This window comes from Strongylocentrotus purpuratus, unplaced genomic scaffold (genome assembly GCF_000002235.5).
Source record: "Strongylocentrotus purpuratus isolate Spur 01 unplaced genomic scaffold, Spur_5.0 spur5_scaffold_18, whole genome shotgun sequence".
NCBI classification, from domain to species: Eukaryota; Metazoa; Echinodermata; class Echinoidea; order Camarodonta; family Strongylocentrotidae; genus Strongylocentrotus; species Strongylocentrotus purpuratus.
The window spans coordinates 24,333,413-24,348,632 of NW_022145603.1; the positions used below are offsets into that span (position 1 = coordinate 24,333,413).

At 36.8% G+C, this 15,220-nt stretch overlaps 1 protein-coding gene across 1 annotated transcript; it reads left to right on the top strand.

Annotated features, from left to right (window-relative positions):
• The first annotated feature begins 4,223 nt into the window (after positions 1–4,223).
• LOC115925243 (gastrin/cholecystokinin type B receptor-like) lies at positions 4,224–14,778 on the top strand. The gene is made up of 2 exons (XM_030988868.1): positions 4,224–5,485; positions 14,583–14,778. The coding sequence occupies exons 1-2, from the start codon at positions 4,263–4,265 to the stop codon at positions 14,776–14,778; spliced, it is 1,419 nt and encodes a 472-aa protein (XP_030844728.1). The 5' UTR covers positions 4,224–4,262.
• Positions 14,779–15,220: the final 442 nt, after the last annotated feature.

The following is a 15,220-nucleotide window of genomic DNA, read 5'->3' on the forward strand; positions in this document are numbered from 1 at the left end:
TTGACAAATTTGCGTGACTGCTAAAGCATGTGTATGCTACTATGCTTATCAACTAGGGGCCCTACGCCCTTGAGTCATAAATGACAGTAATGAGGATTATAAGATGATGACGTAGATCCTAATCAAATGATTGGTTGAAAGCGTACACGTGACCAGGCATTTATTTTGCCTAACGCGTAATTTGGGTAATGAACGGTCATTACCCAGTGGTAATGACCGGTAATTAATACATCTAGCTAAAATTAGCGCAAAATAAGCGCGACACAAGTCAGAGGTCTAATATTAGACGCGCGCAAGGCAAAGTATACGCCTTAATTTGCGCTTATTTTAAACAATGGGTTATGTAAATGAGAATTTAAACAATGGGTTAGATTAACCTCCTTTGTGAATTCGGACCTTTGAGTTTAAGATGAGGGCGATTGATCAAATAACAAGGATCCACGTTGTAATTTTATAAAAACAAATAATACACATCATTTTGTTCGGGCATTAGTATATTTACCCATACTCGGTACCTTAGAAAAGTCTAACACGCCCTCGGCTATCGCCTCGGGCGTGTTAGACTTTTCCAAAGGTACCTTGTGTGGGTAATTCTTACTAATGCCCTCATCACTGCTGTGTATTATTTGTATATTAATGCCCCACAAAAGGGCACTAATAAAGCATATCGACACGGTTTTGATCCTGGGGCCTCACAGTTACGAGGCCATTGCTTTGAAACTGCCCCGTACCCTAGCCCCTGCTGCGTACTGTCATGGTTCAGTGACAAAGCAATGGCCTCGTAACTGTGAAAAAACTATGTAAAAATGTGTAGAACAGGTGTCACATGCATATTCACCTGTTCTACACATTTTTACATAATAGCAGTGAAGGGATGTTCCTTTGTCTACCTGAGGAACTGTAGAGTTTGATGTTTGCGGGGCACATACATGTAATTGATCGACGTCCTGGGGAGGGGTCTAAAAACGTTCAACCGATCTTGGAAGAAAAAAAATTGGCACGTGCCCCCCCCCCCCCCCCAGTAAAAACAATCATACAATTATTAGTATTATCAACATTAACATTTATTTCCTTCTCAACAGTACAATATGAAACACAATGTATATATACACGATATACGTAACAATTATTTCAACATAGAGTATGCAGTAAATAATTCAAATACGACAGGAGGCGAAAACCCGGAAAGCATAGCTTGAGCTGGGAACGCCCATAATAAGTTAACTCAGTTACCGAGAGAACATTATAGATATTATTATGAAAATTACATTTTATATAACAGAACGTTGATAGGAAAGAAAAAATAGTAAATGAAAGAGGGGAAAAAATGAGGAGAGAATTAAGTATAGGAATTAAAATCAGTCACACCAAAATTAGCAAGTCACACTGTAAACAAATAATAGTCGAAATAACTCAATAAAATTGAGGAAAAGAATTGCCTTATTTTTATTAAGTAAATATTACCTACGGCATCTTAAGTAGAATTTACTTATTTTGCTGAATAAATTTTTACTCAGTTAAATCGAGTTATATTAACGTAAATAATTGAAGTATTGTAATCATTTTAGATAATTAAAAAAAGTTATGATAGGATTACATATTGCACGATTTGGTACCCATCTAATCTAACAAGTAACATCCACTAATCATTCACTACTTCTAATTAAGATTAATCGCTAATCACTAACACTATTTCTATTTAAGATTTAACCGTATATATATATATATCTACCACCATCACAAACTATTACATACGCTTCAATTCGACACATATTGAAAGGCTCCAAATTTTATATATACTTGATCGTAGCATCTTAAAAGGAAAATTGGTTGACAATTTCCTGAAATATCAAGTTTTGATTTGTTTTGAACTGGGTAACAATTAAAAATTGTCTTGTCTTTGCTTAGCCATGTTAAATGAATTAGTAAATGTTTTAAAGTCCTTAAATTTTCATTCAACCACAAAAAAGAATTGTTTTATTTAAAAAAGAGTTTAATTTGGTCTTAATGAATATTCATAAATTATGTAAATATTTCTATTACGCACTGCATCGGTCCTTACTTTAAAAAGATAAGAATAATCAACATAAATTGTTTGAGTAATACGTATAATTTCTGATTTTGAGTTAAAATTACTAAATTAATACAAGCTGAAATTACTTAAAGTTCTTATGTATTTGATTTTACTTAAATATTCCACGTATGTTCTACTAAATTAAAAGTTTGAGTTAGCAAGACTTAAATTTAGTAAGTAAGTGGCAAAACTAATGTTTTCAAGTAAATTCTACATGGAAAAAATACGTAAAAATTACCAATGAACAAATTCTTTTTTACAGTGCAGGAAAAAACATCTTATATACAATTGAAATTCACATAATTTGAATTATAGTTATTAACTTTCAGTTGTCTTTACAATATGAACAAATTTTTCCTTAAAGACCGTCAATACTACTGGGCCAGAGGGGATTATACCACACAGCAAGGTCACTGACAGGTGGCTATCTTATCAACTCAGCTCTCAAATTAACATAAGAAAAAGAGGATCATGGGGGACCAACAGGCACCGATTGGGGAGGTTTTCTATATACTTAGAGGGAGCAAGTAGCTACAAGTAGGACAGTGGGACTTTAATGTAGGTTTTGAATTAGTGAAGTGTGCTTTTTTTGTTCTTGCATCAAGAGGTGAATTATTCCATAATAAAGGGCAGTCGTAGCATAAGAATGCTTTGGATATACTCAACACGGCATTTAGGAATTACGAGATCACGTCTGATATATTGCCTTGTATTCTTATTACAAGCTTCACTTACTTCATGAAAGAAATTTGAACATCAAACGAAAAGATCACGAGATTAAATTATTTTCCCTTTATTTTTAGCACATCCTTCTCTTTAAAATACAAATTTCACTTACTTCATGAAAGAAATTTGAACATCAACCGAAAAGATCACAAGATTAAGGTTATTTTCCCTTTATTTTTAGCACATCCTTCTCTTTAAAATACAAATGACAAAAAAAACAAAACAAACAGAAAGCTTTCAGAGGTGTTTTCCTTACAATCTTAATGGGATTGATATAGCGACTATTCTTACGACCTTTATAATGTTATATACCAGATGGTGTAACGTCATATTCAAAGGGTAATGAATGCTCGTTAGCGGAGTTGAAAAGGGTATTAGCGGGTAGTGACAGGCAGTCTTACATAACTATCATGCTTCGAATCAGAAAATAGATATAGAAAGATGGATTGTTTTTAAAGGAGCTATTAACCATTACATTAATGTTAAAGACAACATATACATTCTCGGGGTTCAAGCCCCCGGAGATTTGGGGGGGGGGGTGTAAAGAAACGTTAAAAGAAGAAAGGGATATGAAGAGAGAGAAAGAGAGAGAGAGAGAGAGAGAGTGGGAGTGGGAGATTATGGAGAGTATATCAAGAAAGTATGAGAGATGGATTGGAAATGGCAGGAAGAGAGGAAGAGTGAGAGAGGAGGGCGAGGGGGTGAGATAGAGAGATATCAATGTGGAAAATACACTTGTGAACTTTTACTTTCTTTTTTTAATTGAAGCTTGAAACAGCAAAGGCCAAAGCGCTTGAAAGCAAACCAGATTTATCTTTCCGTGACACTTTACGATCCATAATTATTCTTCAAACCGAAGAAATTTCGACCTAAATAATGATACCAATTTAATCTCTATAGCTGTCTAGAAAATAATTCATGAACAAGATCCAGCTGAAAGGGAAAATAGAGAGAGAGAGAGACAGAGAGAGAGACAGAGACAGAGACAGAGACAGACAGAATGGGTGGGGGAAATAACGAGCGAGAGGATGGCCACGTGACCGTCTCTCTAAAGAAAAACGTAGACATCGAGCTCATTAGCTGTCGACTTATCTGGGTGCAGTAATATATAAAACATACAACCGATAGAAATCGCAGAGAATTATGACTGTGTCTTAAGCAAAATAATCTTACTCTCTCCCTCTCTCCTTTCAGAACTTCTTGTCTGTCCAGTACGGTTAAAAAAGATGCCACAGTCTGCATTCATTAATTGTTGATAGCTCAACACGATAAGACGTTTTTTCCCGCGTATTTTACAGCGCCATTATTGTACAGCGACAATTTTCAGACGAATATGCTAATAATAGTAATTGTTACTCTTGATGTGTTTGTCATCGCTTGTTGAGACAACATCTTTCTTTTTTTTAAACGAACGAAATAGAATTACATCGTGTATGAGAGGGATGGAGTAAATATTTTTGAAATGGATGTGACAGCAATAGTGGCTGTTTCTCTTTTTACCATCATCTTCGCAGTCGGGGTGCCAGGAAATTTTTTGGTGGTTTGGGTGTTCGCCAAGAAATCACGTAAAACGACGACGTCTTTGCTGATTCTGAGCCTCGCCATCATCGACCTGTGTGCCTGCTTGATCGCTCCTGTACATCTAGTTCGAGCTCTCGGCGGCGTCTTTATCAACGCTTTCGTTTGTAGGTCGAGCATTTATGGGAGTCGTGCCTTTTCATTTTCGGCGCTCTACCTGACATCCTGCATCGCTCTTGACCGTTACATGGCCGTCTGTAGACCCTTAGAGACACGCTCAAACCCACGCAGGGTCACTGCTGTGATCCTAGTGAGCATAGGCCTGGCCGTATCTGGTAACTTTCAATATGCTTTATATGTGATATTGTTTCAGATCGGTCCGGTAAAGAAGTGCATTTACCGAGGGGGACCCGACTGGCTGGATTTAAGTAACGAGATCTTCACATCTGCATCCTACTTGCTAGCATTGATTATCTGCACATGCGTCTATGTCCGCATCTATCTGGAAATTCGCAAACATATTAAGGTTAGGGCAGGTCTTACAGGAAAAGAAGTCCAAGTACCCCACGGTACAGCCAAACCAGCCTGGAACACAAATCAGTCTTGTCTTCCGCAACAGAGTGGACCAACAGCGGATTGTCCTACAAACCAGGGAAAGGTCACCACCGCTCCAGCTCCAAAGTTGCAGTCTCGCGGCGGCAGCAGTGGGATAGGACCAGGCGCAACAACCAATGGAAACCCACTGAAAAACCTGTCCGAGGTAGGAACCACCCAGGTCCTGCACATCAAGGTACCCGAAATTGTGCCAGCTATTCCTTCTGCTGCGGATTATTCGTCTAATCCAGCTTCCGTCGGTCAAGACCAACTCAATGTTCCTGCGAGAAAAGACGCCGGTCAGCCTTTCCATCGCAATCGGCAGAAGAAAGAACGCGTCATGACTCGGATGTTGCTCGGGACCAACCTCATCCTCATCCTGTCCTGGCTACCATCTTTCATCCTTACCAATATTCCTGATGAAGCAGTGGCTGACTACCGTAGCACAGCATCTCAGGGCGGCGTTATTTCGTTCTGCTATCATCTGCGCACACTTAATCACATTGTCAGTATCTTTGTCTATGCACTCCTGAACGCAAACTTTAGAAAAGATTGCAAGGCCATATTTGCTAGGTGCAAAAAATTGAGGAACAGATGAAAAGCACGCTTTTATGATTTTATTTCCTCCCAATACAATTGTTGCATCCTGCCACATGTACATGTATATAAACTGGCAACTTCTTTTGATGGAAACATGAGGGTTGTTTCGTTTTGTCGCATATTACCAAAAATACATGCACTACACTAGGTGATTTTTCATATAATATGTATTTTGGTGTTGATTAGGGGAGTTAAGTGCTCCCAGAGAATTTAGAAATCCCCAATATGCGGGTAGGGAGACGGGTCTATCAATAATATTTGTATATCTTAGTATATTTTTTATTACACTTTCAGAATATTTTTTTTCTGTTTTTATAAGTTTCAAATTTGGAGAATGCACCCATGCAACGTTGTCAAATCAGGAACTTTAATGATTTTATTCATTAATCGTTTGTATTCACGAACAGTACAATGATAGGCGTCATCAGAAAGGAGCTAGATTTTGTGTCAGTTCTGCCCCTCCCCACCCCAGTATTGTAATTCATAGCATTATGGATCAAAACAGCTGTTTCACCTTGACCAACATGACAATTTAAAGATGAAGTTGAGTTCTGGTCATGCGATTGCATTGTGAAAGAAACGATGTGGAATCGACCAGAACAGGTTGATCATCTAGCGTATAAGAATTTTTGTGTATTGCAAGGTTCTGGAATCATCAAAATGATAAGAAATTGGCCAAGTCTTGGTAAAGTTACAAACATTGTACACAGAAAGATGTATATGGGACTACACGAACACGTGGCGTAAAAAACCTACCCCCCGAAGTTTTACGATGTACATGACATATTTAGAATATGAAGGCATTTAAAGAGCCATGCTTTTCAGGTTACATGTCTCATCTGATGTTCTTCCACATTTGCATAATAAGAATGATAACGCTCACAAATTATTTTTCACCTCTTCCCAGAACTCAACCTTCTCTTTAAGCCAAATATGTATTACGATTATCATGTCAGGTTAACTGACGATATTAGATTGGTAGATTTTGATGTATAAACAATGGTCCTAGTAAGATAGACCTGAATTTTATTAATGCCCTGTCAATATTTCATTATGCTTTACACCCATTCAAGGAATTCCACTGGTTACCTTTATACATGTGCAACAACGCACTATGAATTCAAGGTCTGCTTGTCTGTATTCAAAAGTCTATACCGGTCTATTTCAACCGGGCATGGTGGCTCAGTCGTTAGAGCGCCCGCCTCATGAACGGGAGGTCGTGGGTTCGAACCCCGGCCGAGTCATACCAAAGACTTATAACAATGGGAGCTTCTGCCTTCTAGCTAGGCGCTCAGCATATTAGATTGGAGAAGGGTAGTAATAACATATTATGTTATGCAGGGCCCGCTGGAAGAACAGTTTCATAACTGAAGTGGCTACCCTGGGTAAATAAAAGTTATTATTATTATTATTATTATTATTATTATTATTATTATATCACTTGGCACCTGAATATCTTAATGTTACGCTACAAATTATACTCCAGCTTGTAACCTTTGCACAACAACTGACAAGATATTAACAATTTTTTTCCCAAATCCAGACTCTCATCAAGCGAAAAAACGTTTTACAGGGGTTGCCTTGGAAACGTGGAACAATATGCCACTTTGCATTATTAACACGTCTGGCCTCTTCAAAAGATCCATAAAAATACCTATTCCCCTGGTAACGTAATGTGATTTTTCCAATTTCATGAGTCAACGTGTTTTATGTTTCGCTTTACACTCTGGAATTTTGTAAGCGCCATTTGGAACATTTTCCAATTAAAAATTTGTTCTTCAAATTTATGGATGCTTTTTCCCCAGGTGTGTTTGCAGTGTTGAAGCATTTAATTTACCTGCGATTACCCTTTGTTTTCAATTGCCAGAACGCAGAAGGTTTCGCATAAATGAAATAGATTTTTCAACCGCTATATTTTAGTACTTTTTAATAAATGAGTTACAATTATAGTTACCTTATCATATATTTTTCACCAAATGTAATTTTTACCTTCTCGGCTATGACTTTCCCCCATTGTAAAGTAAAGGTTTTGATATTGAATTAAAAAGTATTTCCAATTAAAGCTTGGTGCATGCCTGGTACATGTACAACTTCGCCTGATACGTCAAATTTTCAAGAAAATGGCTGCGCCCATGTCATGCTAAAAAGCATTACATCATGCCAAGAAATTTTCATTTAGTTATCACTTGTACACGTTCGTAAGATTTATTGTACATCAAAAGGCAGGAATTTATCTCGTTTTTCAGAATACCTACACTTTTTCTTTGAGGTTAGGTTTCCATTAACTGGATCTTCCTTGCAGAAACGTAGACAAAGGATTCCTGCCTGGTTCCTCAGATGCTGTTTTACAATATACCATGTATACAAAATATACTTAAAAAATCAATAAATAGAAAAAATATGTAGCTTAGAAATTATCGATTTGGGGGGGGGGGAAAGGAGGAGAGGAAAAGTGGAGGAAAATCGTAGAAGGCAAAAAGCAAGAAAGATACAAAAAAAAAAGGAAAATGAATGATTGCACTGAAAATCTCTCGAAAATAACATCATAAATAACTGTACATCAACAATTTCACTTCTTATTTTTGTGTGCCGTAAATAGGAAGTGTCAAATTACAGCTTTTAGGATTGCAAAATGTTACTATTTTTTACAGATTAAAACTGCTTTTATACAATGTAAGCAAATTTCTTGACACAAATAGGCTTTTGTATTCATATCTATCATCTTTTCGATTTTTCCCTCGTTAGTGCAAATAAAAAGTGAAATATTTACGATATTTCTTTGTGAAAAAAAAAATCACTATACTCAACCTTTCAATGATGTAGAGGCGGCATCGAACCTCGGACATCGATGGTAACATCATACCTGTACATTCTATTGTGTAACCTTAGAAAACGGCAACTGCTGGGAATAATTTGTTGCCATGCAGACTCCAGCTCTTAAAACTCATTGTTATTATTATCATTATTTGTTCAATTATTATCATTATTAGTATATAGTAGTAATAGTTGTAGCCGAAGTAGCTTGTATAATAGTATTATAATTGTTGTCATAATCATCGTTATAATCGTTGTAAATACTATCTGCGCATGGGCAGATAAAGGTCATTTGTGATAAAATTGTAAAACCCACCGAGATGAATGCCTGATCATAATGTTATGTAATCATTATTCCTGTGTGCACCTACGGTACATTCTATGATACAAGGGGGCAAAAAAAAAGCTTTTCATGAAGCACATACATGACTTTTGGCATTGATTATTCTAAAATACACAAAGTGGGACATCTCCATGAGTAAAAGATCTGTGGATATTTAGTGTCATTTGACCCCTGTGCTAACTTCGAAATGGTCTTGTTGAGCTGTTCAATTATATACAACCTCACTACCTTAATCTGACCTCACCTGTATGACAAATAGTAAAAACGCTGATCTTCTAAAAAAAATTATCATCACGCTATTGGCCAGTCGATATATAAAGTGTTTTGCAGTTTCGTATCTGATAACGTTACGCAGGGGAAGACATCATTTCATTAAAAATTATAAGAAGTCCATCAACAAGGAGGAAAGGCGAATTATAGTTCGTTATTTCGAGCTTCATATCAAACATAGTGTATGGACGCACCTTATTTGTGAAGAATACGTGAGAACCAATTCAATTACAAAATGCATTTACTTCACTGCCATTACAACGATATATTAACTATTGATTCGTTTATAGTCAAGAAAAAGCCGGGGAACGTTTTTTTAATATGCTTTTTTATCAACGATCAGTGAGAAAAATATTTTGGTGAAGTTCTCGTAGTAGTATTTTTTTTCATAGAACAAAATTCAAATGACCTGCAATCCGAATTGATTGTGTGAAAAGTGCAACAGGAGACGGACAGTTTGCTGCCTCTCTCCGTCAATATTGCCGCTCCCTGTTGTGATGTATCGATTACCCCCGTCCATTATCTGTTTGCTATAGTTCCATACAATCTGTGAATGAAAAGAAAGCAATTAGAGAAGCACGTAGGCCTACTTATCTTATGATCAAGAATGGTTAACACTCGGTTTTGGAATTCTGCTGGATTTGGTTTGGCGATCTGTTTGCCAAGCAGGTATTATCACTTAACATCGCATGATGTTGTCACGTAAGAAATAAACGCCATTTAATGTGAATCTCTATCAGAAAGTACATGATAATTCACAGTGTGTATTCAATGTATAATAGAGACAGAGGAGAATGTGGAAAGTGTGGAAAGTGTATATGAAAAGTATAGGGATGTTGTGTTAATACTAATTTTCTTATTCCTACATTTTTCGAAATACAATAACTGAATAACAAAGAACATATAATCGTAAGGTATACTATAACATATACAAACAATAATAACTTAATGTCAAAAGGTTATTTACGTATATACTATTATGATAACGAACTTAATATTTCTATAACTTATTATTTTTTTAATTTAAAGTATTATCCGAACTCTCTGTGGAAAATGTGCAGGAGACCGCAATCATAAACGATGCTTGACTAGGATGACTGCCTTCAAAGGAATGATTTCAAAACAAAATAAAGATACATAATAATAATAATACATGAGATTTATATAGCGCCATTATCCATTTTAATTAAATGCTCAAGGCGCTTCAAAATATTAGGGAACACATTACATCATGACAAAGAATCGTATACATTTACATAAGAAAGAAAATGCAAAAATGAAAGAATGAATGTCTGTCTTCAAAACGCAAAATTAAACATAATTTATAATGGGGAAAAATACTTCGGAAAACATTTTGAAGAATGTGGTAACAATGTGAATAGTTGAAACAGTATATATAAACAGTGTGGGGAATTGTGAAAAGTGTGAAAAAATAGTGTAAACAATGTGGAAATAATGTGAACAGGGTGTGGAGCGGGTAAACAATGTGGACATAATGTGAACAGGGTGTGGAGCGTGTAAACAATGTGGAAATAATGTGAACAGGGTGTGGAGCGTGTAAGCAATGAGGAAATAATGTGAACAGGGTGTGGAGCGTGTAAACAATGTGGACATAATGTGAACAGGGTGTGGAGCGTGTAAACAATGTGGACATAATGTGAACAGGGTGTGGAGCGTGTAAACAATGTCGAAATAATGTGAACAGGGTGTGGAGCGTGTGAACAATGTGGACATAACGTGAACAGGGTGTGGAGCGTGTAAACAATGTGGACATAATGTGAACAGGGTGTGGAGCGTGTAAACAATGTGGACATAATGTGAACAGGGTGTGGAGCGTGTAAACAATGTGGAAATAATGTGAACAGGGTGTGGAGCGTGTAAACAATGTGGACATAATGTGAACAGGGTGTGGAGCGTGTAAACAATGTGGAAATAATGTGAACAGGGTGTGGAGCGTGTAAACAATGTGGAAATAATGTGAACAGGGTGTGGAGCGTGTGAACAATGTGGACATAATGTGAACAGGGTGTGGAGCGTGTGAACAATGTGGACATAATGTGAACAGGGTGTGGAGCGTGTGAACAATGTGGACATAATGTGAACAGGGTGTGGAGCGTGTAAACAATGTGGACATAATGTGAACAGGGTGTGGAGCGTGTAAACAATGTGGAAATAATGTGAACAGGGTGTGGAGCGGGTAAACAATGTGGACATAATGTGAACAGGGTGTGGAGCGTGTAAACAATGTGGACATAATGTGAACAGGGTGTGGAGCGTGTAAACAATGTGGAAATAATGTGAACAGGGTGTGGAGCGGGTAAACAATGTGGAAATAATGTGAACAGGGTGTGGAGCGTGTAAACAATGTGGAAATAATGTGAACAGGGTGTGGAGCGTGTAAACAATGTGGACATAATGTGAACAGGGTGTGGAGCGTGTGAACAATGTGGACATAATGTGAACAGGGTGTGGAGCGTGTGAACAATGTGGACATAATGTGAACAGGGTGTGGAGCGTGTAAACAATGTGGACATAATGTGAACAGGGTGTGGAGCGTGTAAACAATGTGGAAATAATGTGAACAGGGTGTGGAGCGGGTAAACAATGTGGACATAATGTGAACAGGGTGTGGAGCGGGTAAACAATGTGGACATAATGTGAACAGGGTGTGGAGCGTGTAAACAATGTGGACATAATGTGAACAGGGTGTGGAGCGTGTGAACAGTAAGGAGAGACTGTAAATAGTGTGGAAACATTTGAAACAATGTGGAATTGCATGTGATGTGGTAATAAAATGAACAGCCTGGAGAGTGTGTGAACACTAGGCTGATAGTGTGGATAGTGTGGAAATAGTTATTATATATACTGCTGGAACAATGCGAATAGACAAGTGTGGAAATTACATTTAGAACCAATTGAAAACAATGTGACCGTGTGGACATGGTTTAAACAACACGTAGACAGTGTTAAAGCAATTGGCAATTGTTAACGGTGTATTAAAGAGAAGGTTGAGTTCTGGGAAGAGGTGAAAAATAATTTGTGAACGTTACTCATTCTTATTATGCAAGTGTGGAAGAACATCAGATAAGACATGTTCCCTGAAGAGCATGGCTCTTCAAATGCCTTCATATTCTAAATATGCATGTAACATCGTAAAAATCGGGGGGCCGGCTTTTTACGCCACGTGTTCGTGTAGTCCATATACATCTTTCTGTGTACAGTGTTTGTAACTTTACCAAGACTTGGCCAAATTTCTTATCATTTTGATGATTCCAGAACCTGCAATACACACAAATTCTTATATGCTAGATGATCAACCTTTTCTGGTCGGTTCCACACCGTTTCTTTCACAATGCAATCGCATGACCAGAACTCAACTTCATCTTTAAGTCTGATTAGTGTTAACGATGTGGGCGCAGTGCGGGAACGTTGTAAACACAGTATAAACAGCTTGAATACTTCAGTATATGTAAATTATGTGAAACTTGAAAGAGTTAGATAATGTGGAAACATAGCATTGCTGTTGAGCCGTCTGCAGTTGAATGCTATCGTATAACCTAATTTTAAAAGTTTTTTCTTTAGTATTACATGGTTAATAGCTTTGTTGTCCCAGTTGTCTTTGAAAATAAGTTGAAAATTTCATTAGTGTCATGTGAGGATTTGAAATTTATTATGTCTGATGCACAGATTTAAAATCTATTTAAGATAACAAAATCATTGAAGGATTTTCTAACACTCTCTTAAAGGGATGGTTGAGTTTTGTTGCAGAGGGTACGTGCTACACAAAATAATTTCTGTTGGGGAGATAATGAAAAACTGAGTGTCAAATTTGAAACACAAAATCATCCTTGTTTAATCAAAATCAGTTCAGAGACGGCTGAAATATCCATAGATATAACCATTTCATTGTGGTGCCCCACATAATAATATTCGGTAATTTTGAACCAGCCGTTGAACAACGAGATAGCTCCACATACGTTTTATTCCAGCCAATGCCGGCCCGTGTATTTTGATTATTAATTAATTAACGGTCACCACATTTTTTTAAAAGTGGAGCTGAATTGGTATGATCGTATTCAATCTAAATTCACACATTTTGGGATCTAAAATTACCTTTATAGCAATTTAGGTTCTAAAAGGGCACTAGACATGTCATATAATAAGAATAAGAGCAATAATCATGCAATTTGATGGCATTTGCGGTCTTAAACAAGAACTTAACTAGCCCTTTAAATAGTTTTTCCCAATTTTGTAGAAAATCCTTTTGTTGCCGTGAAACTGATCGAGTAATCTTGCGGCGCATAGTCGCAAATCCATCCCGGTAATCTGGGTTTTGTATAATATATAATTAAAGTCAGTGCTTATAGGTTAAAGAATCCAATGGCTTATGTGATAATGGGCTCTGGGTGTAGGATGAAGACTTAAATAAATCAAAATCGGAATGGCGCTGCTCGGTAGTGATGGTTGGTTCAGCAATTATCCATGTTAAATTTAAAAAAACTAATCCATCAAGATTTAGGCAGCTGCGGTTCTATAATATATATATTTATTAAAAAAATTATGTGGGGGGGGGGGGGCTTTTGTGGGCGGAGGATCATGTTGGTTTCCGCATTATTTTCATACTCGTGCCTTGCTTAAATCGTGTATAATTTTTAAAAAATCATCTTTTTTGGAGGGGGCACTTGAAACTCCGCTACAAACGCAGCTGGATTTGGTTATTATCCCGTTCATATCAAAAGCCTTCCATTACTTTGTTATGCCAATAACGGCATATAATACTCATTATTTTAGAAAACATGCTAATATTAATTTCATAATGGAAAATGTTGAGAACTGAAAGCCACAAGGGGAATTAAAATAAAATCCAACTTGATAGATAATGAAAGGATTTACAAAAAATTTAATCAAAAGATAGCAGAAATTTATAAAAGAAGTTGACTGGTAAACGAATGAATGAAATCGACCAAAAAGTAAGAAATTTTGGAATTTTATGGGCAATTAAAATCGTTAGTGTCATGGTGACGAAGTGCCGGGCTATTTTCCAATTCCTTTCAATACACAAAATGACTTAACTGTCAATTTGTCAAAATCTATGAATCAGGAGGGTCTCTCCTTCGTATAGCACCTATTATAATATTATATATATATATATATATATATATATATATATATATATATATATATATATAATATAAATTTTTGGTAGTGCTCCATGAGAGAGGCACTTCGGAGAAGAACAGAAATTAATGACATTGTTTGTACATTACAAACGGAGAGTTGTCCATGACTACATCATAACCCATGACTAAATCGCCAGTTTACACATTCACAACTCTTTTATTTAAAAAAAAAATCAAAGTGGACAATATAATATTTCTAACATAGCAAGCACTGAAGGTAATCTTACCAATTGAACAAATAAAGAATAAAAAGTACGATATACTGCATGAACACCTATAGGAAAAAAGAAAATTGTTTTGTTTTATTCTACATTGAGTTGGCAGTGTAAGAGATCATTTTTTTTTTTCAAACCAAGGGATTGTTGGCTTGCAATCATTTATTTAGTTGACCCAGGGCGAGACACCTAATGGAAGGGTGCTACGCAGAAACCCGCACCACCTCGATGATATTGAGCCCTTGCAGGCGTATCCATCATGATGAGGAGGCAACCCAGACACCCAATACTCCTACACGCGAAGAGATGACGTTTGATCCAACCTCCGATGGCGGACGTTCTCCAACCCCAACCCCCTGTGCCAGCCCTCCAGCTGAAGTAGACCACCAGCAGACTACCCGCAGTGGCCGTGTGATCAAGAAGCATGAGAAGTTAACTTATTGAAAGATTTTTTTTTTTTTTGGAAGATAGCAAAAAGGCAAAAAAGCAAAACAGAAATGGAACAAACAACCATAATGACTTTCTCCTTCCCATTTACCCAGGTGTGCTTCTCTGAAATGAAACATAGATAATTACCTTTAATGAGAAAAAAGAAATGATGGCCGAGGGTATATCCATTAGTTGGTAATTGAATAGCGTCATCGTCCATGGAGATGTAACCTAAGAAAGATATTATTCTTATTCCATTTACAAGAGATTTTTAAAATAATATGGATTGTTATAGTGCATACTGTCAATGGATGTCCCTGTAGACATAATTATAGTTCTACATCATCTGTATGCATTAATGAATAGGATAGGAATTATTAGGATCTCTGTCCAGTAGTGCCGTACGTGTTTGTGCCATCGAACTGGATCGACCAAATCAATTGATTCATAATATATA